This window comes from Ostrinia nubilalis, chromosome 6 (genome assembly GCF_963855985.1).
Source record: "Ostrinia nubilalis chromosome 6, ilOstNubi1.1, whole genome shotgun sequence".
NCBI lineage: Eukaryota > Metazoa > Arthropoda > Insecta > Lepidoptera > Crambidae > Ostrinia > Ostrinia nubilalis.
This window is the reverse complement of record NC_087093.1, coordinates 7008715-7035893: the sequence shown is the minus strand read 5'-3', so window position 1 is coordinate 7035893 and position 27179 is coordinate 7008715. Positions and strand designations below refer to the sequence as shown.

Here is a 27179-nt window from a genome sequence, read left to right as displayed (position 1 = left end):
CTAAACAATCAATTACTCACTGCACTGTCTTTTAAAACTGTTCCTTATAATTCAATCATACCTCTACATAATAATCAGGGCCGCGCCGCCCCTGTGTGCGATGTGTGCGGCGCACACAGGCGCCAAGACAATAGGGGCGCCGCGCCGCTACTGCCACCAATTTTTTTTTAACCCGGCGTCATTGTGGCGGAAAAAGGTTACACTAACGTTGAGGTGGGTCAATATGACCCTGGTTATAATTGTCACAATTTCACCTAGTATAAAATAATTTTTAATATTTAAAATTTTATATTTATTATAAATACTGTATAATATAATCAATAGCAGCAATAAAACACATTGGTAATGTATGCAATAATTTTTATTTTTCATTTTTCTTATACACTATTAATTATACAACAAAACTGTGACTCTTTTCTTATTTTTTTTAATCATCAAAAAGCAATATCTTTTCTAACGAAAATAATACTTAAATCAAATCTATACTACCTATGCTCTCTATCATTAGAATTTTATACCATTTAGTACCATCTTTCCCGCTATAAAAGGGATCTCGTACCTCGAGGTCTGACGATTCGGAATTGTCGTCATTTGGAGCCATTACATTCAAAAAACTGGATTGACGTAATTGTTGCACTTTCTTGGTCGGTACCACTTTCCTGGCTACGAACACTAACATGATCTTCATTTTCCAAATCAGATGCATAAGGTTCATTTTCATCACTATCTGAGGATTCTTCCAGTATCGCCAAGATTCGACGACGCTCACGTTCTTCCGGGTCCATATTAGACAAGTATCGGAAAATAAAGTATCGTAAATAAGTAAAACTAAATAAAACATTAAAAAAATATGGCACAAAACAGCAACGTCACCGTTGAGCTGGGTCATAATTACCCGGTCGCACGTTTACATACGTGTTGCTCCTTGCGCGGGCGACGGACGACTGAAGTGAGGTACGTGAAGGGGAGGGGTGATCCTTTGCTGCAGCTACTGAGTCAGACGGTTGTGTGCGGCAATTACTTCTAAGCAAATTTTCGTATGCAAAACTTGCAGGGTCATATTGACCCTGCCTCAATGATGCCGGGTTAAATGGAGTATCGATAAGTAAGTAGGTACAGTATGCGCAACATAAGCCTTGTACACAACAAAACAAATATTATGCTTATTAAACAAGTCTCTCAATATTTATATGTTTATTATGATTCAAGTGTATGGTTTCATTTTTACGCTTAGGCTTAGATTAATAAAACCTAAGCGCATAGGGTTTTAGTTTACATTACTTACGAGCTCAACGTAAAACGCCGCCGTTTCTTTTGAACCTCAAATAAAGTATAGTTATTTTGAACCGTAGAGGCGCCGAGTTTGTAATACAAAATTTTTATGACTATGAGTGAGTTTATGAACGCAACCCGATGCGATGCGTGCGAGTTGCGACACAAGCGGGATGGGGTCCCGGGGATTCCCCGCCACGGGGATTTTAACGAAAGAGATAGCCAAGTCAAAACCACAGTATACAGGGTGTTTGGCGGAAGGTTAGACAAACTTCGTGGGTGTATAGGTAAGGTCATTTTAAGAATACAAGTTCGCCCATTTTACCCTAAGTGACCTACTTTTTTATTAATTGATGTTTTTGTTTATATTTATTTTTTTCCAAAATATGACCTAAAACCTTAGATTAATAAAACCTAGATAGATAGTCAGTGCACGAAAGGTGAGGCAGATTTTAGTAAGCCAGAATGGCTTACTCGTAAACGTCACATGAACTGTCAAAGTGAAAAATTGGTAAACACGTCCGACGACTTTTAATTAATTAAGACGGTTTGTGCTGTGAAAGGGTGTCCAAATACATCAGAAAAACTAAAGAAAGTGACCAGTGTTACATTTCATAAGTAAGTACTACGATTCGACGCGTATTTTGCTTGAATTTGGCTTTCAAAAATTAAATACGGGAATGATACCAGTAACAAGAAAATTTATTTCCCAATTGTTCGCCGTACAAATACACTTCCTTTTTTTATGAAATCGAGACTTTTCAGTCGATTTATCTTATTGTAATTAGGTAGGTACTTTGAATTCAATAAATAAGTAAGTACATGATGCGTTTTGTTTTTGTTAGTTATAAAATAATTAAAAACGTATTAAAAATTTCCCTACTTTCGGGAAAATCGCCTTCACTGTCTACACTCCCCAACAAAATTGACACTAATGACATAAGATTTTTGCCTCACTCTTGACGAAGCGTTTGTATGAAGATTATCCATCTAGGTTTTATTAATCTAAGCCTAAAACCTGTTTCAATGTTTTTTCTTGCATGTTTTCAACCGCATTTTTTAATTGATATTAATATCGAATATGTCTTTAGTCAAATAAAATAAATTTCAGATCCAGATAATGATTGAATTAGATAAGTAACCCAGATAATGATTGAATTGATTGCAATCAAATTAGATAAGTATTTGCCTACGCAAAACAATGTAATTTTTCCATACAAAAAATCAAAATAATAATAATTAATATCCCGTAGCTGATCTTAAATTTTCCAGCTTTTAAGCTAAGGTAGAAAAAGGACAAACTATAAATAATAAAAGACTATTAAACACACAGCAAAAACATAAAAGTAATAAAATAAAAGAAAAAAGTGTGATAAAAGGGCGCCCGCTCAGTTTTAATCGGGACACCATGTTAGGATGTCCCGATTAAAACTTTAATTATTTTTTTTAAATAGAATTCCAAGTTGAATTTTTTATCGTGGTTTGTACTTTTGTTAAACTTTGGCGGCTCGTAACTATGTGCACATTTGTTGATATCACAAAGTTGTTTTTCTGTCTTTCCATCTTTTTCAATGATACACCAGGGCTGTGACTTGATTCCTCCAGGGTTTCTGCAGTAGCTGTGGAGCCCTGAGAGCTCTGGGTAATCTGACACTCTCACATGTAACTGTTTAGACCACTCAATGCAAGCCAAGCCACTGCTGGCTACATTAACTCTGCCTAAATAACCACTTCCATTCTCCCAATAACATTCATCATCAGACACCATCACAGGGCCGATGCCAATTTTAAGGCATTCTGGGTCTTCTTCAGGCAAGTCTTGGCATTCTTCAAGAGTCAGCTGTTGGCCTATGTGTGGGTGTCTCTTGGCTATAGCATACTCAGTTTGGCATAGCTCATTTTCTAAAATTTCACAATCTTGTTTACAGACCCTTCTCAACACTGTTGAATTGTTACGATAATTCAACATTCCCAGTGTAATATTCTTACTCAATTTATTATTTAAATGTGGCATGTAGCCTTGGGGCAAATGGCTAAACACTATGTCAGGTAAATTATCACCTTCATTTGATGGTGCAGATGTTGTAGACAGAAAGTCAAAGAGAAGTTTAGCTTCCTCAAAAAAGTTTTTGTTAGTCTCAAAAGGATCTCTGCATATTGGGAATGTAGAGTAGCAAAGACTGGGCAGAGCATAGCCTTCACATTGTGAGCTAATGTCGTTTGAATATTGTGTGACTCGAATTGCTTTCAATAGTTTGTCTTCAAGGGCAGCCTGAGTGGTGTCATAAGGTATGTAAACAAACTGACCTTTGAGGTGAGTAGCACACACAATGCCGGTATACTCCTGACAAATAGGTTCTAGCTTTCGAGGTTCTGTAAAATTATTATTGGTTGTACTTCCATCATTACTTTGAGACTTCATGTCTTCAGAAATCAAATCAGGTGTCGTCTTCACAGTAACCTCTAGTTCATTATTTGCAAATAAAGATGGGTATGTCGGGATTTCAGATTTTTCTGTAACTTCAGAACTTTTTACTACCTTCAGGAAAGTGCTCTGATACTTCTCATAGCTTTGTTTTATGACACAAGTATAATTCCCTTCATCAGAACTATCAATGTTTTTAATCCTTAAATTGGAACCAATTGTGCCATTAGCCATATCAATCTTTGTGGATGCTTTTACTTTGTGGTTGTCTCCTATCACCTGATTATCTTTTAACCAGTAAAATTTAACATTTTTCATGAGTGTTTGTTGGATATAATCAGGGGGAGATTCCTTCAACAAGGTCTCTATGCCTTCCTTGTTTTTTGTATGCTTTTCAACTTTCGTAAAATTCATAATTGCCTCGCATTTAAACCGCACATCTGAACCAATGGGTTTTCTGTTCACTGGTGGAAGAGGTTTCGAAAAGTAAATGTCTAGTTTTATGTTCCATACTTTCTGCTCTGATGTGGAATTAGCCTTTAGTAATGCGTGCGATTCTAACTTATCAGTGATTAAGGCTTGGCATTTACTTAAAGAAAAGTATAAAACAATAATTACACTGAAGTATTTCATGACTAATGCTTTCCATTCCATATCACTTAGGCCCAGTTTTTTGATTCATAGTTAAAATAACAAATTGTTAAATTTTGCTACTAATGGTTAAATATTAACAAAATGTTAACTAATAGTTAAAAAATGTACTAAAAGTCAAGCTAACCATTGTTCGAAAAACATTTTTTTCTGAAATTTAACCACTTGTCACTTGACATCTGTCAAATTTGACTATTGGTTATTTTAACTACGAATCAAAAAACTGGGCCTTAGAAGTACGTAGCCGAGTTAATTTTCTGGATTTTTGCACATTACATTGTTAGTTGATTATTTCTCAACGCAAACCCCTACACTAATATTATTATTTTTGTCACAAATTAGCTGTTTACGTGAATATCCAGGTAAATAAAAACTAAAATTCCACTGGCAGTAAAACACTTTGCTAGGCCCTTTTTTTTTACAACGTTTACAACTATGGCATGACTTTTTACTTTTTTTATCGTAATGACAATAAACCATAGAATAGTAAACTATTACGATTTGAATCAGATTAAAGGTAAACGCGTACTTTGCCATATCTACACAAGTTGAAGTGATGCCACAGGATACCACGCACGACTGATAAGACGACTGATGTTCATTATCATGTTGCAGTAACGCAGTATTGACTGCGCTACTGCGCTACTTTATTTCGAAACATAGGGCATTGCTAATATATTTATGTACTCGACTGTTCCTTTAAGAGACTCACAATCTCAATTTAAACAGCTTTTCTCGAACTTAATTCACTTTATTTTAAATAATAAAATTGTTCTAATTAAAAGTCTTATAGCCTGACCAGGAACATAAAAACCCTGGCATAGAGGCGCGTCAATTGCATTTGATAGTGCAACACTGGGTACAGTCGTACCTGTATTAAATTAATAGGCTAACTTTATGTATCAGGATTCAGGATTATGGGCTAATTTAATATTTTCATAAATTAACAAAAAATATTATATTATAGGTCGACTGGTTTCAATAAATTAAATGAAACCATCAATCGAGCAAGTAGGATTTTATTATTATTCATCAATAATCAAATTCTGAACTTGAATATTCAACTACAATGTCTGCTCATGAAAGCTCAAACTCGGTACTTCTTTCCCAATTCCATACAGTTCAACACTTACAAAGTGACAAAAAACTTTAAAATAGGTAGTTGAAACAAACCACAGCTAATTTTCATGGTTGACTGTACTATACGATAAACATGTCAGTCAATTTGACAACCTTTGTCGGAAACATTATTCAATGAAAATATTGTCCGAACCCTTAGTATTTCTCTTCGACAAATATTTTAACACATTGTGAACCACTTTTCTTTCACGACTATAAAAAGATTTTAGCAATTTAATTCACAAAATCAATTGCGCACATTTAAAATAAAGTTTGTTTACACTTTGACAACAATAGACTGACATGCAAGGTGACATGTCAATGAAGTTTTCAGTTACTGTTGCCATTAAAAGAAATTAGTACCATTAATTTTCCGCAACATGGCGAGGGTTTTTATGTTCCTGGTCAGGCTATACATTATAAACCCTCTTGCAACATGTAAGTATAGCCTGACCAGGAACATAAAAACCCTCGCCATGTTGCGGAAAACTAATGGTACTAATTTCTTTTAATGGCAACAGTAACTGAAAACTTCATTGACATGTCACCTTGCATGTCAGTCTATTGCTGTCAAAGTGTAAACAAACTTTATTTTAAATGTGCGCAATTGATTTTGTAAATGAAATTGCTAAAATCTTTTTATAGTCGTGAAAGAAAAGTGGTTCACAATGTGTTAAAGTATTTGTCGAAGAGAAATACCAAGGGTTCGGACAATATTTTCATTGAATAATGTTTCCAACAAAGGTTGTCAAATTGACTGACATGTTTATCGTATAGTACAGTCCACTATGAAAATTAGCTGTGGTTTGTTTCAACTACCTATTTTAAAGTTTTTTGTCACTTTCTAAGTGTTGAATTTTATGGAATTGGGAAAGAAGTACCGAGTTTGAAGCGTTCATGAGCAGACATTGCAGTTTAATATTCAAGTTCTGAATTTGATTATTGATGAATACTAAAATAAATCCTACTAGCTCGATTGATGGTGTCATTTAATTTATTTAAACCAGGTTACCTATAATAATATTTTTTCGTTAATTTATGAAAATATTAAATTAGCCCGTAATCCTGATACATAAAGTTAGCCTATTAATTTAACACAGGTACGACTGTACTCAGTGTTGCACTATCAAATGCAATTGAAGCGCCTCTATGCCAGGGTTTTTATGTTCCTGGTCAGGCTATAATTTATTTAACGTTCCATTGATACAATAATTGATTTGTAGCTACTAGCACAAATAGAATCGGTAGCTTAGACTTGTTATTCCGTGTCATCTTCTGGGATTTCTTCTTGTAACTCTTCTTTCAGTATAAGTCCTCCAAGTAATGAAGAATCTGGTGGTAGCCATTCACAGCTCGTATCGTCCGAGGAACAAACCTGTTGAACGAAAACAGTTAATTTAACATTAGCCTGTCTCGTACTTATGTGAAAAATTCGTAATTTTTATATTATAGCCTTACCAGGAACATAAAAACCCTCGCCATGTTGCGGAAAACTAATGGTACTAATTTCTTTTAATGGCAACAGTAACTGAAAACTTCATTGACATGTCACCTTGCATGTCAGTCTATTGTTGTCAAAGTGTAAACAAACTTTATTTTAAATGTTTGCAATTGATTATGTGAATTAAATTGCTAAAATATTTTTATAGTCGTGAAAGAAAAGTGGTTCACGATGTGTGTATTTGTCGAAGAGAAATACTAAGGGTTCGGACAATATTTTCATTGAATAATGTTTCCGACAAAGGTTGTCAAATTGACTGACATGTTTATCGTATAGTACAGTCCACTATGAAAATTAGCTGTAGTCTGTTTCAACTACTTATTTTAATGTTTTTTGTCACTTTCTAAGTTTTGAATTTTATGGAATTGGGAAAGAAGTACCGAGTTTGAAGGGTTCATGAGCAGACATTGCAGTTGAATATTCAAGTTCTGAATTTGATTATTGATGAATAATAAAATAAATCCTACTAGCTCGATTGATGGTTTCATTTAATTTATTTAAACCAGGTTACCTTTAATAATATTTTTCGTTAATTTAGGAAAATATCAAATTAGCCCGTAATCCTGAATCCTGATACATAAATTTAGCCTATTAATTTAACACATGTACGACTGTACTCAGTGTTGCACTATCAAATGCAATTGAAGCGCCTCTATGCCAGGGTTTTTATGTTCCTGGTCAGGCTATAACTAGGCACAAAATAGTAGATAACATAGGACATAGACTGATAGTAAACATTGATTTTTCCAGGCTACAGACCTGGCATCTGCAGTTAGCTGCTTCGACATAATGATAATCCTCAGTGCCAGATTGCACGCCAGGATCACAATGCTTCAACTTGGCTAACGCATGCTTCCTGCCCCCATGTACGCAGACTGGGTGATGAGACTCCTTGTATGGGAACTGCCAGTCCGATATCTGTAAATAACGACGTGAGAAACGATGAGTTCATATTTGTAAAAGTTTAAAATCGCAAGGACCACTTACACTCATCAGGCTTTAGGCCTAGTCAGGCAAAAGCCATAGAAGGAAACAATTTCACCAATGCTAGCTAATGGCTAGGTAAGCAGCAGTTAATGTTTCAACGAGTAAGTACTTAATGTGGGTAGAATAAAAAGGTAGGTAGTAAAATAATACAGTTTATCATTATGACGTCAAACTGAGTTTCAATAGCTTTTAATATTGTTGAGCAAGGAAAAAGGAATACCTCGTAGGAGAGGCAATATCCCCAACATGATTTGATCTGGACTTCCCCCCAACAGCGTCTCCCGTTGAGGTCTGTCTGCATTGCCTTGTGCAGGTAATGTCCTCGGTTTACAGCGCGCGCCCGCTGAAATGCCTATACAAAGAACCATCACACAACACAACACTATAGGCACTCTCATTATAAAAGCAAATTTTGTTTTAAACATCGTTACAAATCAGAAAGTTTAAGCCGGTCTTATCGGAAGCCTAAGCTTCATCTGACAGTGTTTTGCCCAAAACTGTTTTTATAAAGGCACCAAAAGGACGTCAACGCATTTTCTTCCAGCTGAGTTCACCATGACAATGGCGCACGAGCCATTAGCTACGGGATTACGCAGTTAAAACGTTGGATAAAAATAAAGGACACTTTGAATATATTTGAATATTTAACTTCGAATGTAGGTACAAAGGGTAGGTAATGTTTTCGTAGGTAGGTATAGTAGATAAGTAGTACCGAGATATAAATACCTTTAACTGTAATTTTAGGCATATTTTGTAGAGAATGCATTTTATTTTTGAGAATGTATTTGATGAAACATGAAACTCAGGTGAATGTAGATAAGTAGGTTTACAAAAGGATTGCCTACCTATTTTACGTGTTAATGTATGACAAATAGTACTTAAGTAGGTGCCTGCCTAACTGTGTGATAAGATAATATGTGTACATGACTGAATTTCATGAGATTTCAACCGATTAAAAATAATGGTCAGATGTGCATTTAAAATTAAATTATAATTTAATAATTTTAAAAGTTTAATACATAATGGGAATAGGATGTAATTAGAGACAAAACAATCCTTATGGATTATTATTACTGTTTAGGAGTGTTGGGAACTTGGGACTTGGGAGCGTAGACTACGCTGCGTAGTTCCACCCAAGTCGGGACTCTGCAAGAGGTTGCGCTTTGCTGTTTCTGCCTCTTTTTGTAAAGAATTTAGGTATAGGTAAACTTTTTCGTATTTTTTTTAAATGACATCGTTCATCAATCAATGTCAGTGTGCAGCAGCAGTAAATTCAATTTTTATTTGTAAGGCTATTTTGCTATTCTACAATATGCTCTTTTAATAAGATCTTACCAATGTAAATCTTAGTTTAAAATAGGAAAATTATTGTGGTAATATTACAATCGAATTGGTCAAACTTCGAGTTGTTTGTAAACAGTTATGATACAACTGGAAGAGGATAATGCTCTTGCGCGATCCATGTATGAAACGAAACAAATAACAAGTCCTAGATCCTTTACTGGTAATTATCATTTTGCATTAATATTGTACGCCTTTTTTAATTCGTTTGTGGTTAAGCTCGTATCATCTATATCATCTATTTATGTGAGATGACTTTGCTCTATCCTTACGCTCTATCTTTAGTTTGAAGTCTTTGGATCCCATGGAATGGATCCCCCTGCCCCTGCCCTACCCCTGCCAAATGTCAAAACTGTCAAAAATACACAGAGATTAGATTAATTATTTTACTCTTTGGATTAGATTTTGCTTTTTATTTCGAGAAAAGTAATTTAAAATAACATTTCAAAGCAATAAATACTTAACATTGTGTATAGATTTAGAAAAGATTCGGTGGTTACAGTATTTGTGATACATTATTTGATAACATTAGCCCATTAGCCTAGACATAAAAATAGTAAATAAACATGTCTCAAAGAGTTCAAACAAAATCTAGATTAAGAATGTGCAATAAATCGGTATTTCATCTTCAAGATAAGAAGGCAGACGAGAAAGAGCTCCCAATCGGCTTGATAAAATCTGCCAAACGCACTGGACAACTCAGTTTGTGCAACAGGGGCCTTGGAACTGGTGAGTAGGAAATAAAGTTTATTTATTGTTAAATTATAAAAAGTTTTGATAGAAATTGTAATGTGGAAATTAAAACTACAATAAAAACATTAATTACCTCTGAATTTGTTTGATACAGACAAATGGTGATTTAAGTATAGTATTATGTCTCATAGTATTAGAAACTTCTTCCTAGTTGTGTGCATAATAAACCCTCGACTGCGTAGCCAGACATATTATGTTGCCTCAGATTGACAGTTTTTATATTCCGCAGTTTAAGGGCCATACGAATCGTTGTGAAACGAGTTTCGTCGTAGCACGTGCCCCGGGGTGTGAATTCTGATGAAGTATGTTAAACGCTACCTTTCTGAAAGGCTCTGTAAGGTAGGGTCTGGCGCGTTGAGTTGATACATCGCAATAGACTGGTGTGTCGCTATCTGGCAAACTAAGAAGTCGTAATTGCAATGACGAGTTATTTGAATCTAACAACGACTTAAGATGAGTGTCATTTTCCTGTGACTTCGCAAGAGATTCCCAATCAAGGCCTTTACGAACGCTCTCTATACGCGAAAGTGCGTCGGCTGGCACGTTGTCTTCGCCATTCACATGACGTATGTCTGTTGAGAATTGACCTATTAAATCCAGGTATCTAAACTGCCTGGGTGAACATTGTTGCTCTTTTTTACTAAATGCATAGGTTATCGGCTTATGGTCAGTAAAAATTACAAACTGTCGTGCTTCAACGTAATGCCTAAAATGTTTGACTGCAGCATAGATAGCGAATAGTTCGCGGTCGTACGCTGAGTACTTTTGTTCGGCAGTAGTAAGTTTTTTAGAAAAGAATGCGATAGGGTGCCAATCGTTACCTACTTTTTGTTGCAGAGCTGCTCCAATGCTATTGTTTGATGCGTCACAAAAGAGGCCTAACTCGGCGTCGTCCCGAGGATGGGCTAACAAAGCTGCCTGGGCTAGACTCTCCTTACAAACATCGAAATCTTTCCTCGCCTGATCCGTCCACGCAATTGGAGTTTTACCTTTTATGTTACCATGCAGCAGCTCGTTAAGACTAGATTGGCTAGCGGCTGCGTTAGGTATGCACCTTCTATAAAAGTTTAGCATACCTAGGAACCGTCGTAGCTGCTTTGCTGTGGCCGGAAGTGGGTACGTCCGTATTGCTTTAACCTTTTCAGGGAGCGGACGAGTACCGTCGGCTGACACTAAATAACCTAGGAATTCGATCTCTGATTGGCCAAATACACATTTCTTAGGATTAATCACTACATCATATTTTCTTAACCTATTAAATACTGTCTCTAAGTGTTTTAAATGTTCATTTTCGTCACTGGATGCAATTAAAATATCGTCTATGTAGCAGTAGCAAAAGTCTAATTCACTTAACACTTCGTCCATAAACCGCTGAAACGTTTGAGCTGCGTTGCGCAAGCCGAACGTCATGAACTTGAACTCAAATAAACCGAACGGCGTTGTGATAGCAGTCTTTGGAATGTCTTCTTCAGCGATAGGGATTTGATTGAATGCACGCACTAGATCTAATTTTGAGAACACTTTACTACCACTTAAACACTGTGCGAAGTCTTGAATGTGACGCACTGGATACTGATCGGGCACTGTTCTTGCATTCAGAGCTCGGTAGTCACCGCATGGACGATGTTTTTCTTCAGTCTCCTTTTCACTTCCGGGAATCGGTGATGAACTGGATTCTGGCGTGGAGGATGTGGTCGTCTTGGTTACCATAACTAACGGCGCTGCCCACGGGCTTTTCGATGGACGAGCGATGCCAAGTTTTACCATCGAATCAAACTCTTTCTTGGCAGCTCTAAGACGATCGGGAGCGAGCCTTCGCGGTTTGAGTGCTACGGGAGGTCCTGGCGTCACCAGTATGTGGTGTTTCGTTCCGTGCTTTACCTCCTGCATGGCTCCGTCTGGTCGTGTTATCGCAACATACTTGGACAGTAGATCGAGGTAAGGTGATGTTCCACTTAAAGTTTTCACAGTGAGTTGCTCACACTCAGCCACATGTCCATTGACCGTAAGATGAGTGATCGCGTCTACCAACCTCTTATTTTTCGCATCTACCATCAGGTTGTAGTGAGCGAGGAAATCTACACCTATAATGGGTTTCTGTACATCCGCTACCACGAAAATCCATGGGAAGTCTCTTCGAAGCCCGAGGTTCAAGGTCAGTGCGATAGTACCATACGTGGTTATTGAAGTTCCATTGGCGGCGACTAATCCATAGGCAGAAGCTTTGCAAGCCGTAGGGACTAGTGCTTTAGGGTATACGCAAAGGTCGGCCCCTGTATCAATGAGGAACGTTACATTATTGGCCTTGTCGGTAACGAAGATGCGGCGTGTAGGTGTATGGGAAATTGCGTCACCCGCCGTTAATGACTCCCGCTGGCGTTTCCCTGCTGTGGTTTGTTGTAGGAACAAGGTCCAATGCACTTCTTCGCTCGTGAACCGTAACGATGATGGTCCCAACATAGCCAGTCTGTCAGTCTAGTTCTAGACCGTGAAGAGGTACACGAGCGTGAGTTTGAACGACCGCGTGGCCTGCTACTTCTCGTGTCTACCTTGCTTACTTGCGCCTGTTGCAAATTCTTCATGAGAAGCGCCATGTTCTCCTCCAGCCGGCGTAATCGTTCGTCAGTTATGTGTGTGGAGATCGCCGCTGCTGGGGGCGATGGCCTCGTGCACCGTAGCCTGGCGTTTTCAGCTAATAAGTCGGCGATGTCGGCGAATGTGTCGAGTGGCGTATCCCTCTTGACGGGACTATTAGCCATTTTAACGACACGCTGATTACACTCACAAAAAAAACTGTCAGAAAGTCTAAATTATCACTGCGCGAAATTATCACTGCGCGGTGCGAACCTGAACCCTGATAAAACCCTAAGCGCACAATAAAACACGTAAGATCACGTCGGGGTCACCACTGTCGGCGCTCTATACTCGGGTAGCAGGGTTCGTAGGTTTTTATAAATAAAAGTTCATATAGACTGGTAAGACGGTAACTATATTGTGTAAGCGCGAGGATGGGCCTTCGAGGCGTCCGACCGGTACCGAGGTTGCGTACTGACCGACTAAACTAAACATTGGTTTTACTCTCGACGGTCGGCGGCCTTTTCAGGTAACAATCGTAAAACAAAGTGAAAATAACACGAAGATACAAACAAAACAATTAGCATGAAACACATGGCAAAGGTTGGCACAAACATAATACAAAGTAAACAACAAACAATAGAAAGACATTACAAAGGTTGGTGTTGCTTGATACACAGACACCTGCAATAATTGCATAGATCAACAATGGACCACATGTTACATCGGCGAAACACTAAAAAGATTTGAGTTAAACATTCCGACAATAAAATCCTAAAATTGCAGGTGCGTGAGAAACTAAAATTACCATGCTCTAAAATTAACACGCTATAACTAACAAAGCATTTACATCTTAAGTTTGTACAAGAAGTATTACAATTAAGTATATTTTAATTAATTGGTATGAGGCGTAAGTGGGACGTAGTCGCCACAGTACCCCCCTACCAGTGATTTAGATCACGAGAACAAAAGAGAACAAAAACAACAATCGCGATAAGTAAACTACAAGTGATCTAAATAACAAAATTACAAAAAAGAAGTTATAATTACGTTTGATTATCACAAGCCTGCTTGGTAGTAGTCTGGAAAACGAACGCATCTACCAGAACGGCGAGGGAAGTCCGGTTCGATAGAGATAGGCGGTAAAGCTGCAGATGGAGAACCTGAATTAACATTGGAACCGGTAGATTGACCTCGGCCACTCTCTAAAGTTACCTCCAATGGTATACTGCTGTCAGGATGGTTGTTTGGATGGTGTTCTGCATCTCTCAGAATATAGGCAGGTTTCAGTCTTTCGATCGATACCGTGACTTCGCGTCCACGTATATCGAGTACGAACGTTTTGTTTGTCCTGCTTATTACCTTATATGGCCCTTCGTAGGGTTGTTGCAGAGAAGCTTTAACAGCGTCATTCCTTACAAATACATGACTGGACGACAGCAAATCTTTGAAACAGAAAGTACTCTTAATGCCATGGCGCGTGCCGTCGATTGGCTGTAACTTATTAAACTGCTGTCGTAGATGGTTGACGTAATCGCTAGGCACTGGGTTGGGCGTAACACTCTTACATAAAAACTCACCTGTGAGGCGCAAGCTCTGTCCGTATAGAAGTTCAGCAGATGTAGCTTGTAAATCCTCCTTCCAGGATGCCCTAATGCCTAACAATACTGTTGGTAATACCCGCGTCCAACTCTCGTCGGCATGACATTTAATTGCGCTCTTAAGTTGCCGATGAAAGCGTTCTACCATACCATTTGAAGACGGATGATAAGCAGTGGTGCGTAGGTGGTTCGAACCTAGTAGAGCGTTTAGATCTCTAAATAGGTGCGACTCAAACTGCCTGCCTTGGTCCGTTGTGATTCTGCTTGGAATGCCGAAACGTGCAATCCAATTTGAATAGAACGCGCGTGCTACTGTTTCTGCCTCTTGGTTGGGTATCGGTATCGCCTCAGGCCATCTTGAAAAGCGGTCGACGCACGTGAGGCAGTATCGATATCCCTCAGAGTAAGGCATAACGATAATGTCCAAATGAACGTGGTCAAACCGAGAAGATGGTGGTGCGAAAGTGCCAGGAAGAGTGATAACGTGTCGTGACACTTTAGAACGCTGGCAGCCCAAGCACGCTCTCGTCCACTTTTTGCAGTCAGAATTCATTGAGGGCCATACGAATCGTTGTGAAACGAGTTTCGTCGTAGCACGTGCCCCGGGGTGTGAATTCTGATGAAGTATGTTAAACGCTACCTTTCTGAAAGGCTCTGTAAGGTAGGGTCTGGCGCGTTGAGTTGATACATCGCAATAGACTGGTGTGTCGCTATCTGGCAAACTAAGAAGTCGTAATTGCAATGACGAGTTATTTGAATCTAACAACGACTTAAGATGAGTGTCATTTTCCTGTGACTTCGCAAGAGATTCCCAATCAAGGCCTTTACGAACGCTCTCTATACGCGAAAGTGCGTCGGCTGGCACGTTGTCTTCGCCATTCACATGACGTATGTCTGTTGAGAATTGACCTATTAAATCCAGGTATCTAAACTGCCTGGGTGAACATTGTTGCTCTTTTTTACTAAATGCATAGGTTATCGGCTTATGGTCAGTAAAAATTACAAACTGTCGTGCTTCAACGTAATGCCTAAAATGTTTGACTGCAGCATAGATAGCGAATAGTTCGCGGTCGTACGCTGAGTACTTTTGTTCGGCAGTAGTAAGTTTTTTAGAAAAGAATGCGATAGGGTGCCAATCGTTACCTACTTTTTGTTGCAGAGCTGCTCCAATGCTATTGTTTGATGCGTCACAAAAGAGGCCTAACTCGGCGTCGTCCCGAGGATGGGCTAACAAAGCTGCCTGGGCTAGACTCTCCTTACAAACATCGAAATCTTTCCTCGCCTGATCCGTCCACGCAATTGGAGTTTTACCTTTTATGTTACCATGCAGCAGCTCGTTAAGACTAGATTGGCTAGCGGCTGCGTTAGGTATGCACCTTCTATAAAAGTTTAGCATACCTAGGAACCGTCGTAGCTGCTTTGCTGTGGCCGGAAGTGGGTACGTCCGTATTGCTTTAACCTTTTCAGGGAGCGGACGAGTACCGTCGGCTGACACTAAATAACCTAGGAATTCGATCTCTGATTGGCCAAATACACATTTCTTAGGATTAATCACTACATCATATTTTCTTAACCTATTAAATACTGTCTCTAAGTGTTTTAAATGTTCATTTTCGTCACTGGATGCAATTAAAATATCGTCTATGTAGCAGTAGCAAAAGTCTAATTCACTTAACACTTCGTCCATAAACCGCTGAAACGTTTGAGCTGCGTTGCGCAAGCCGAACGTCATGAACTTGAACTCAAATAAACCGAACGGCGTTGTGATAGCAGTCTTTGGAATGTCTTCTTCAGCGATAGGGATTTGATTGAATGCACGCACTAGATCTAATTTTGAGAACACTTTACTACCACTTAAACACTGTGCGAAGTCTTGAATGTGACGCACTGGATACTGATCGGGCACTGTTCTTGCATTCAGAGCTCGGTAGTCACCGCATGGACGATGTTTTTCTTCAGTCTCCTTTTCACTTCCGGGAATCGGTGATGAACTGGATTCTGGCGTGGAGGATGTGGTCGTCTTGGTTACCATAACTAACGGCGCTGCCCACGGGCTTTTCGATGGACGAGCGATGCCAAGTTTTACCATCGAATCAAACTCTTTCTTGGCAGCTCTAAGACGATCGGGAGCGAGCCTTCGCGGTTTGAGTGCTACGGGAGGTCCTGGCGTCACCAGTATGTGGTGTTTCGTTCCGTGCTTTACCTCCTGCATGGCTCCGTCTGGTCGTGTTATCGCAACATACTTGGACAGTAGATCGAGGTAAGGTGATGTTCCACTTAAAGTTTTCACAGTGAGTTGCTCACACTCAGCCACATGTCCATTGACCGTAAGATGAGTGATCGCGTCTACCAACCTCTTATTTTTCGCATCTACCATCAGGTTGTAGTGAGCGAGGAAATCTACACCTATAATGGGTTTCTGTACATCCGCTACCACGAAAATCCATGGGAAGTCTCTTCGAAGCCCGAGGTTCAAGGTCAGTGCGATAGTACCATACGTGGTTATTGAAGTTCCATTGGCGGCGACTAATCCATAGGCAGAAGCTTTGCAAGCCGTAGGGACTAGTGCTTTAGGGTATACGCAAAGGTCGGCCCCTGTATCAATGAGGAACGTTACATTATTGGCCTTGTCGGTAACGAAGATGCGGCGTGTAGGTGTATGGGAAATTGCGTCACCCGCCGTTAATGACTCCCGCTGGCGTTTCCCTGCTGTGGTTTGTTGTAGGAACAAGGTCCAATGCACTTCTTCGCTCGTGAACCGTAACGATGATGGTCCCAACATAGCCAGTCTGTCAGTCTAGTTCTAGACCGTGAAGAGGTACACGAGCGTGAGTTTGAACGACCGCGTGGCCTGCTACTTCTCGTGTCTACCTTGCTTACTTGCGCCTGTTGCAAATTCTTCATGAGAAGCGCCATGTTCTCCTCCAGCCGGCGTAATCGTTCGTCAGTTATGTGTGTGGAGATCGCCGCTGCTGGGGGCGATGGCCTCGTGCACCGTAGCCTGGCGTTTTCAGCTAATAAGTCGGCGATGTCGGCGAATGTGTCGAGTGGCGTATCCCTCTTGACGGGACTATTAGCCATTTTAACGACACGCTGATTACACTCACAAAAAAAACTGTCAGAAAGTCTAAATTATCACTGCGCGAAATTATCACTGCGCGGTGCGAACCTGAACCCTGATAAAACCCTAAGCGCACAATAAAACACGTAAGATCACGTCGGGGTCACCACTGTCGGCGCTCTATACTCGGGTAGCAGGGTTCGTAGGTTTTTATAAATAAAAGTTCATATAGACTGGTAAGACGGTAACTATATTGTGTAAGCGCGAGGATGGGCCTTCGAGGCGTCCGACCGGTACCGAGGTTGCGTACTGACCGACTAAACTAAACATTGGTTTTACTCTCGACGGTCGGCGGCCTTTTCAGGTAACAATCGTAAAACAAAGTGAAAATAACACGAAGATACAAACAAAACAATTAGCATGAAACACATGGCAAAGGTTGGCACAAACATAATACAAAGTAAACAACAAACAATAGAAAGACATTACAAAGGTTGGTGTTGCTTGATACACAGACACCTGCAATAATTGCATAGATCAACAATGGACCACATGTTACATCGGCGAAACACTAAAAAGATTTGAGTTAAACATTCCGACAATAAAATCCTAAAATTGCAGGTGCGTGAGAAACTAAAATTACCATGCTCTAAAATTAACACGCTATAACTAACAAAGCATTTACATCTTAAGTTTGTACAAGAAGTATTACAATTAAGTATATTTTAATTAATTGGTATGAGGCGTAAGTGGGACGTAGTCGCCACAGTACCCCCCTACCAGTGATTTAGATCACGAGAACAAAAGAGAACAAAAACAACAATCGCGATAAGTAAACTACAAGTGATCTAAATAACAAAATTACAAAAAAGAAGTTATAATTACGTTTGATTATCACAAGCCTGCTTGGTAGTAGTCTGGAAAACGAACGCATCTACCAGAACGGCGAGGGAAGTCCGGTTCGATAGAGATAGGCGGTAAAGCTGCAGATGGAGAACCTGAATTAACATTGAAAGAAAGAAAGAAAGAAAGATACATTTATTACAGTGGACATCACACAAATACAGGCAATTACATAGACATGACAGTGGCACATAATAATAAAAGAAGAAAAAATAAAAACAAGAGTAAACTGAGCAGTGCCACCCATTCACCAACCAGATGCCCACTGCAACGGGACCCCACTCAGCATATGCCGTGGCCCACGGTGACGAAGGCCACGGCGCTGGTTTTCAGTGTGCCCCATGCCGAGTGAGGGTCACGGACCATTGGTAAAATAAAATAAAAAATAAAAAAGCTGCACAAAATTGTCTAGATAAACATACATAAATAGTAATATTAGTGCACAGATAAATACAAAAGGCGGGAAATCGATAAGGATGATATGACTACGTTTATTAAGAATACTAATGAAAAGAATACTAATAAAAAGATAAAACTGTTTGTATAGGTGTGTGTGTAGTAATTGTGTTAATGTGTAATATTCGTAAAGAGTGACATTGTTACGCGTTGTTGAGTGTCTCGACGCCCGCAAAACCGGTTTGTGCAATCGAATGATTGATTGCGCGCGATTCGACAATTTAGTTCATCCCATATTGTTCCGAGCGTTACACGCGCACCTACAAACAAAAAATAAATAAAAAAATAAAAAGTAAATAAATTCCAGCAGTATTGGTCGTCTAAACATATAATTCAATTTCAATTAGTGTCAAATATATAGTTATGATGTCATTAGAAATAAAATAATAATCATGAAACAAGTATTTAATATGGTGTTACAATGGTGTTACAAATAGCATGTCCGGAGAGAAAAAATTTCAATTTTCAAGTAGTGACGTCAGGCTACAGCAGTCTCGATCGTCTTGCCCACTTCCGTGCTTGATCGTCTGAAACCTTTAGGTAAGCATACAAGTAACCTACTCCAGTATTTGTTCGTTAAAAATGTGTTCCCGGTATTTCTTTTTAAAAGTGTACAATGTTTGCAGACGACGTAATGGCGGTGGCAAGTCATTCCAGCACTTGGAGGCGGCAAACCTGAAGCTACCCCGGAAGGCAACGGTTCGGTGCGGCGGAAGAACGAGAGTGCTGCTGGAGCGACGGGTCTTGTGCGAGTGGAATTCCCTTGTCCAAACTAATTTATCTAGTAGATAAGTCGGAGTGTTGTTTTTCATTATACCAAAAAGCAGTGCCGCGAAGTGCAACGCCCTGCGTGAGTTCATTTTTAATATTTTAGCATTAGTTATATAAGGCGTAACGTGTGTTCTCGGCGGGATTGAAAAACAAAAACGGGCGCATGCATTTTGCACACGTTGGATAGTTTTCTTGGTACGCGCCAGCAGTCGGGGGCCATAGACCACGTCCATATAGTTGAACTTAGATAGAACCAGAGAGTCGCATAATTTAATGCGATTGTCGGTAGAAAGATATTTACGTATTTGATATAATACTTTCAGTCTATAAAAACAGTTTCCTACTATATTATTGACGTGTTTTTCAAAGCGCATTTCCTCGTCCATTAGAAGTCCTAAGTTTTTAGCTTCTGTTACCCTCTCTATTGGCTCCCCCTCGATCAACACACTAATTCCCCTGTTTATGGTTTTTCTTATCTGATCCCTAGAACCCAGCACCATATATTTGGACTTATTTCCATTTAGTACTAGGGAATTGCACTTAGCCCAATTTGTTATCCGTCCAAGATCCTCATTGAGGTACGTAATTGCTTCGTGAACATCTTTCGGCTTACTCGAAATGTACAGCTGTATATCATCAGCGTAGATGTGGTACTTACAATTATGTATATGATCAACCACGTCCGCACTATAAATAATGAACAGAAGTGGACCCAGAATTGAACCCTGTGGAACCCCTCGATTAACAGCCAAGTGATCAGATACTCTTGTCTCACCAGCATCATCTGACACCCCTACACATTGAGTTCTGTGCTCAAAGTAACTATAAAACCATCTCACAGCACATGGACTGAAACCATAATAATGCAACTTTGCTAATAGTAGTGGGACGCTAATGCAGTCGAAAGCTCTCGAGAAGTCCAACAAAGCCAACAAAGTGCCCTCCCCACTATCCTGAGCAGCCAACACATCATCGGCCACTTGAAGCAGGGCCGTTGCGGTACTGTGGGCCTTACGGAAACCGGATTGTTTCTGAGGGAGGATATCATTTTGTTCCAAAAACATCTTCATTTGATCTGCCACAACTCTCTCTAGAACCTTAGATAAGCATGGCAGAATACTAACAGGGCGCAAATCAGACAAAGAGGTCGGCAACAATTTCTTTGGTATTGGTTTAATCAGCGCTTTCTGCCAGTCTTTAGGGAAAACACCTGTGGTGATCGACCTATTTACAATTGACGTTATTGTTGCAAGGGATTGTGGCAAAGTCAACAATATCATGTCAAGAGAGATACCATCTAATCCTACGGCATTTGATTTTAAACTTTTCAATATTTTTAGAACCTCGATTTCATTAACCTGTTGTATATTAAATTGATTGGAAACTATGCAATTATATTCAAAAAAAGTCAATTGGGATATGTCCACGCTGTCATCACCAGGAACATTTAAAAAATGACCATTGACTACGTTAGGGTCACTGCAAATAGTGCCTGGGTTGTCAGGCATTGTTTTTAAACGCACATGTTTTTTTATATGCGTCCATACGACGCGAGGATCATTAGTTTTGTCATTAATGTATTGATCAAAATATACCCGTTTTTCCGTATCAATAGCCCGATCCACACAGCGTTTAAGGTCCTTATAATATTCCTTATGCTCGACGCGTCCAGACTGACGCGCCCTAGCCCAAGCTTCATCCCGTCGTTTCATCATCAATTTAATATTATATGTGAGCCATGGATATTGATGAAACTTAATATTTACAGTCCTTAATGGCGCATGTATGTCAAAAATATTTATTACATAGCAATTAAATTCCTTCACCATTTCATTCACATCACTTAATTCACATATCCGTCTCCAATCTAAACCTACGACATGTTCTCTAAATAACTCCACTTCTATATCCCCAATGGCTCGGCGTCTCAATTTGATTGGTTTTGGTTTGAATTTCTTAATATTTACCTCACACACTATAAAAGCGTGACTACCCAAGTCTTGTATGTGATCTATCAGGGTATTACATCCCTTCATATCCGTACAAACTAAATCTATCAATGTTTCGCTGTGTGACGTAAAATGTGTTGGATTATGTACGCATTGAACCAATCTATTGCATGTCAAAAAATTACCTAACTTAATACAGTTATTGTCATGTACACTAAGCATATTAACATTAAAGTCACCCAATAATATAACATTGTCACACCATGTAAACGTTTCCAATGACAAAGACACCGCATCGAGAAATATATCAATATTAAGCCACGGCGGCCTATACGCAGTCCCTATAACTATCTTCCTTCCACTCACTGTTAGGCATAACCACATCTGCTCGACATTTTCCGATGGAGGGTGAGGCAGAACCCGCGCGCTCACTCCTAGGCGTACATAAAAACCCACTCCACCGCCGCGCGAGCGCACGGAGCTCGGTCGCGGAACGTGTCTCAGTCTGTATCCCGGCACCGCCGGCGCGCGCGCGTCCTGGCCCTCACGCAGCCACGTCTCGTTTATTGCCAGCAGATCGACGCGATGCTTTTCCACAGCTACTATGAATTCGTCGTGACGTGTACCGAGAGAACCAGCATTAAGTAATCCTAACTGTAGCTTACGCTGTTTATTCGCGCCTTGTTCTATTATCATAATTATAAAATGAATGCGTACCGATCGGCACACGTCGTACTTCATACGTTACTTGATACGTAGCTGTTGAACTGTGGATAGTAGGCAAAAGTCGACTGCGACGCGAGTGAGATAAAATAGCAAACCGGTTTCGTGAGTGCGGTGTGGTGTGTAAATTGTGGTCTGTAGTTTTAATATGAATGGTGCATGTGTAAATAAAACAGAATAAAAGTAATGGAGTGATAGAAAGTAGACGGCTAAATAATAAAATTATAAACATTGAATTGATACAAATATAAAATACGATGCATTTGTAGGCGTGGAAACAACACTGCTCAGTTCTAAGAATGGAAGAAACAGTGTAGTTTAGAATCATAATATACGAGTAACACGAAATACAATGAAATGGAAATAACTTGAATAGACACGACAATAACAGTGATACAAATAATGAGAGTGCGTTTAGGATAGGAGTATCAAACGTTTCCCCCCTTAAAAACCCTTTCTAGATCCTCTTCGCACTTGATGCGCTTGGCAGGCTCGCCGTGCTCCCGGCGGGCGTAGACCCGGCCCTCCCGAGTCCAGATGAACCGCCATCCTGTCTTCTTGGCCATCTCCCGAGACTGGTTGAATAGGAGCCGGTTGTCTCGCGTTAGCCTCTCATTGACATAAATAGGCCGCGGAGGCGAACGCAAACCTAATCCCTCAGTGGTTAGGCTTCTCCGGACACGAGCCGCTTTCAGCACTTGGTCCCGAGTGGATCGCCGTGCCAGCCGAACCGTGATAGCACGGGGACGAGGCCCCGCTTCTGTCGGCGGCCTGATCATGCCCACCCTCCGGCAGCTAACAACGTCCTTCTCGTCGAGAGAGACGCCTAGCTTGGCGGCGCTGGCCAGCACAAGATGCTGGACACTCTCACCTTCTTCTTCGGGTATACCAGTAATATCGACGTCATTGAGGAGCAGCTCTTGGTCCCGCTCATTGAGGTCTCTCTTCAGCTGCGAAACTGTGATCTCCAGCGTCTTCATGGCACCTTCTTCCGCTCGCTGAGAGGACACCTGCCTCTCAATGACACCGACCCGCTCCTCCAGCTGCGTCATCCTGTCTCCCAGTGTAGTCATAATTGACCGAAGCTCAGACATTTCCGCCTTCCACACCTTGCACTCCTCGCTGGCCCTCCTCATCTCCTCACGAAAAGTGCGGACATCAAGGCAGAGATCCTGCATCGTCTGTATTTCCAGTGTTGCGTCAAGTGCGGTGGTATTTAGCTGGTCTTCCAGGCTCGACACGTCCATGCTGTGCAACTGCATACCAACTGCTCGTCTTACAGGGGTGCTGTCTGCATTTGCCCTCGGCATCCTAGCTCTGCATTCAGGGCACAGCCACGAGCTATCCACTTGCGTCCCCTGGGGGATACCGACACAGGCCCTGTGGTTCGTTGCGGTGCACTTAGGGCATGTCACTGCCTCGATCGCCGCCAAAAATCTCCCGCAGGCGTTGCACTTTGGAGCCATTTTTGTAATTTCTTTGATTTTATTTGCACTTTTTAAGATGTTTTTTTTTTCTTGACTTGTGGGTATATGTGTAGGCGGATTAAACGTTTATAATGATCACCAAATTTTTGATTTATCTTCACAATGTTCTATGCACACACTTGGGAGTCTCTTAAGGTAAGAAATTAAATATTTACTTAGTTATATAAGCTATGAATGTTTAAAATTCGCGCAGCGATCGTCAACGCGCACGCAGCTGTCAACGTCCGTGACGTCACTCACATTGGAACCGGTAGATTGACCTCGGCCACTCTCTAAAGTTACCTCCAATGGTATACTGCTGTCAGGATGGTTGTTTGGATGGTGTTCTGCATCTCTCAGAATATAGGCAGGTTTCAGTCTTTCGATCGATACCGTGACTTCGCGTCCACGTATATCGAGTACGAACGTTTTGTTTGTCCTGCTTATTACCTTATATGGCCCTTCGTAGGGTTGTTGCAGAGAAGCTTTAACAGCGTCATTCCTTACAAATACATGACTGGACGACAGCAAATCTTTGAAACAGAAAGTACTCTTAATGCCATGGCGCGTGCCGTCGATTGGCTGTAACTTATTAAACTGCTGTCGTAGATGGTTGACGTAATCGCTAGGCACTGGGTTGGGCGTAACACTCTTACATAAAAACTCACCTGTGAGGCGCAAGCTCTGTCCGTATAGAAGTTCAGCAGATGTAGCTTGTAAATCCTCCTTCCAGGATGCCCTAATGCCTAACAATACTGTTGGTAATACCCGCGTCCAACTCTCGTCGGCATGACATTTAATTGCGCTCTTAAGTTGCCGATGAAAGCGTTCTACCATACCATTTGAAGACGGATGATAAGCAGTGGTGCGTAGGTGGTTCGAACCTAGTAGAGCGTTTAGATCTCTAAATAGGTGCGACTCAAACTGCCTGCCTTGGTCCGTTGTGATTCTGCTTGGAATGCCGAAACGTGCAATCCAATTTGAATAGAACGCGCGTGCTACTGTTTCTGCCTCTTGGTTGGGTATCGGTATCGCCTCAGGCCATCTTGAAAAGCGGTCGACGCACGTGAGGCAGTATCGATATCCCTCAGAGTAAGGCATAACGATAATGTCCAAATGAACGTGGTCAAACCGAGAAGATGGTGGTGCGAAAGTGCCAGGAAGAGTGATAACGTGTCGTGACACTTTAGAACGCTGGCAGCCCAAGCACGCTCTCGTCCACTTTTTGCAGTCAGAATTCATTGAGGGCCATACGAATCGTTGTGAAACGAGTTTCGTCGTAGCACGTGCCCCGGGGTGTGAATTCTGATGAAGTATGTTAAACGCTACCTTTCTGAAAGGCTCTGTAAGGTAGGGTCTGGCGCGTTGAGTTGATACATCGCAATAGACTGGTGTGTCGCTATCTGGCAAACTAAGAAGTCGTAATTGCAATGACGAGTTATTTGAATCTAACAACGACTTAAGATGAGTGTCATTTTCCTGTGACTTCGCAAGAGATTCCCAATCAAGGCCTTTACGAACGCTCTCTATACGCGAAAGTGCGTCGGCTGGCACGTTGTCTTCGCCATTCACATGACGTATGTCTGTTGAGAATTGACCTATTAAATCCAGGTATCTAAACTGCCTGGGTGAACATTGTTGCTCTTTTTTACTAAATGCATAGGTTATCGGCTTATGGTCAGTAAAAATTACAAACTGTCGTGCTTCAACGTAATGCCTAAAATGTTTGACTGCAGCATAGATAGCGAATAGTTCGCGGTCGTACGCTGAGTACTTTTGTTCGGCAGTAGTAAGTTTTTTAGAAAAGAATGCGATAGGGTGCCAATCGTTACCTACTTTTTGTTGCAGAGCTGCTCCAATGCTATTGTTTGATGCGTCACAAAAGAGGCCTAACTCGGCGTCGTCCCGAGGATGGGCTAACAAAGCTGCCTGGGCTAGACTCTCCTTACAAACATCGAAATCTTTCCTCGCCTGATCCGTCCACGCAATTGGAGTTTTACCTTTTATGTTACCATGCAGCAGCTCGTTAAGACTAGATTGGCTAGCGGCTGCGTTAGGTATGCACCTTCTATAAAAGTTTAGCATACCTAGGAACCGTCGTAGCTGCTTTGCTGTGGCCGGAAGTGGGTACGTCCGTATTGCTTTAACCTTTTCAGGGAGCGGACGAGTACCGTCGGCTGACACTAAATAACCTAGGAATTCGATCTCTGATTGGCCAAATACACATTTCTTAGGATTAATCACTACATCATATTTTCTTAACCTATTAAATACTGTCTCTAAGTGTTTTAAATGTTCATTTTCGTCACTGGATGCAATTAAAATATCGTCTATGTAGCAGTAGCAAAAGTCTAATTCACTTAACACTTCGTCCATAAACCGCTGAAACGTTTGAGCTGCGTTGCGCAAGCCGAACGTCATGAACTTGAACTCAAATAAACCGAACGGCGTTGTGATAGCAGTCTTTGGAATGTCTTCTTCAGCGATAGGGATTTGATTGAATGCACGCACTAGATCTAATTTTGAGAACACTTTACTACCACTTAAACACTGTGCGAAGTCTTGAATGTGACGCACTGGATACTGATCGGGCACTGTTCTTGCATTCAGAGCTCGGTAGTCACCGCATGGACGATGTTTTTCTTCAGTCTCCTTTTCACTTCCGGGAATCGGTGATGAACTGGATTCTGGCGTGGAGGATGTGGTCGTCTTGGTTACCATAACTAACGGCGCTGCCCACGGGCTTTTCGATGGACGAGCGATGCCAAGTTTTACCATCGAATCAAACTCTTTCTTGGCAGCTCTAAGACGATCGGGAGCGAGCCTTCGCGGTTTGAGTGCTACGGGAGGTCCTGGCGTCACCAGTATGTGGTGTTTCGTTCCGTGCTTTACCTCCTGCATGGCTCCGTCTGGTCGTGTTATCGCAACATACTTGGACAGTAGATCGAGGTAAGGTGATGTTCCACTTAAAGTTTTCACAGTGAGTTGCTCACACTCAGCCACATGTCCATTGACCGTAAGATGAGTGATCGCGTCTACCAACCTCTTATTTTTCGCATCTACCATCAGGTTGTAGTGAGCGAGGAAATCTACACCTATAATGGGTTTCTGTACATCCGCTACCACGAAAATCCATGGGAAGTCTCTTCGAAGCCCGAGGTTCAAGGTCAGTGCGATAGTACCATACGTGGTTATTGAAGTTCCATTGGCGGCGACTAATCCATAGGCAGAAGCTTTGCAAGCCGTAGGGACTAGTGCTTTAGGGTATACGCAAAGGTCGGCCCCTGTATCAATGAGGAACGTTACATTATTGGCCTTGTCGGTAACGAAGATGCGGCGTGTAGGTGTATGGGAAATTGCGTCACCCGCCGTTAATGACTCCCGCTGGCGTTTCCCTGCTGTGGTTTGTTGTAGGAACAAGGTCCAATGCACTTCTTCGCTCGTGAACCGTAACGATGATGGTCCCAACATAGCCAGTCTGTCAGTCTAGTTCTAGACCGTGAAGAGGTACACGAGCGTGAGTTTGAACGACCGCGTGGCCTGCTACTTCTCGTGTCTACCTTGCTTACTTGCGCCTGTTGCAAATTCTTCATGAGAAGCGCCATGTTCTCCTCCAGCCGGCGTAA

The 27179-nt window shown here is 41.0% G+C and overlaps 2 protein-coding genes and 1 long non-coding RNA gene across 4 annotated transcripts in view; 1 reads left to right on the top strand and 2 right to left on the bottom strand.

The window, feature by feature from the left end:
• Window positions 1–343: 343 nt before the first annotated feature.
• On the bottom strand, window positions 344–4354 carry LOC135072494 (uncharacterized). The gene is made up of 2 exons (XR_010257449.1): window positions 2291–4354; window positions 344–1670 (listed from the first exon to the last, which is right to left on the bottom strand). It is a non-coding gene; the product is annotated as an uncharacterized LOC135072494 (long non-coding RNA).
• A 1545-nt stretch (window positions 4355–5899) lies between these two features.
• On the bottom strand, window positions 5900–8704 carry LOC135072493 (thyrostimulin beta-5 subunit-like). Its single transcript, XM_063966428.1, has 4 exons — window positions 8682–8704; window positions 8176–8307; window positions 7728–7886; window positions 5900–6842 (listed from the first exon to the last, which is right to left on the bottom strand). Exons 2-4 carry the CDS (start codon window positions 8254–8256, stop codon window positions 6726–6728), a joined length of 357 nt encoding a protein of 118 aa, XP_063822498.1. The 5' UTR covers window positions 8257–8307; window positions 8682–8704; the 3' UTR covers window positions 5900–6725.
• Window positions 8705–9204: 500 nt separating this feature from the next.
• The window catches only part of LOC135072492 (leucine-rich repeat-containing protein 40-like), a 34789-nt gene continuing 16814 nt past the window's right edge, over window positions 9205–27179 (top strand). Inside the window, exons 1-2 of one of the 2 annotated variants that reach the window (XM_063966427.1) lie at window positions 9205–9459; window positions 9930–10025. Coding sequence is in view for 1 of the 2 variants with exons in the window: in XM_063966426.1 (XP_063822496.1) it covers window positions 25567–25610 (44 nt within the window). In the remaining variant the exon portion in view is untranslated. Of the gene's footprint in view, window positions 9460–9929; window positions 10026–24231; window positions 25611–27179 lie in introns of those variants that run through there. The other variant, XM_063966426.1, reaches the window with a different exon arrangement.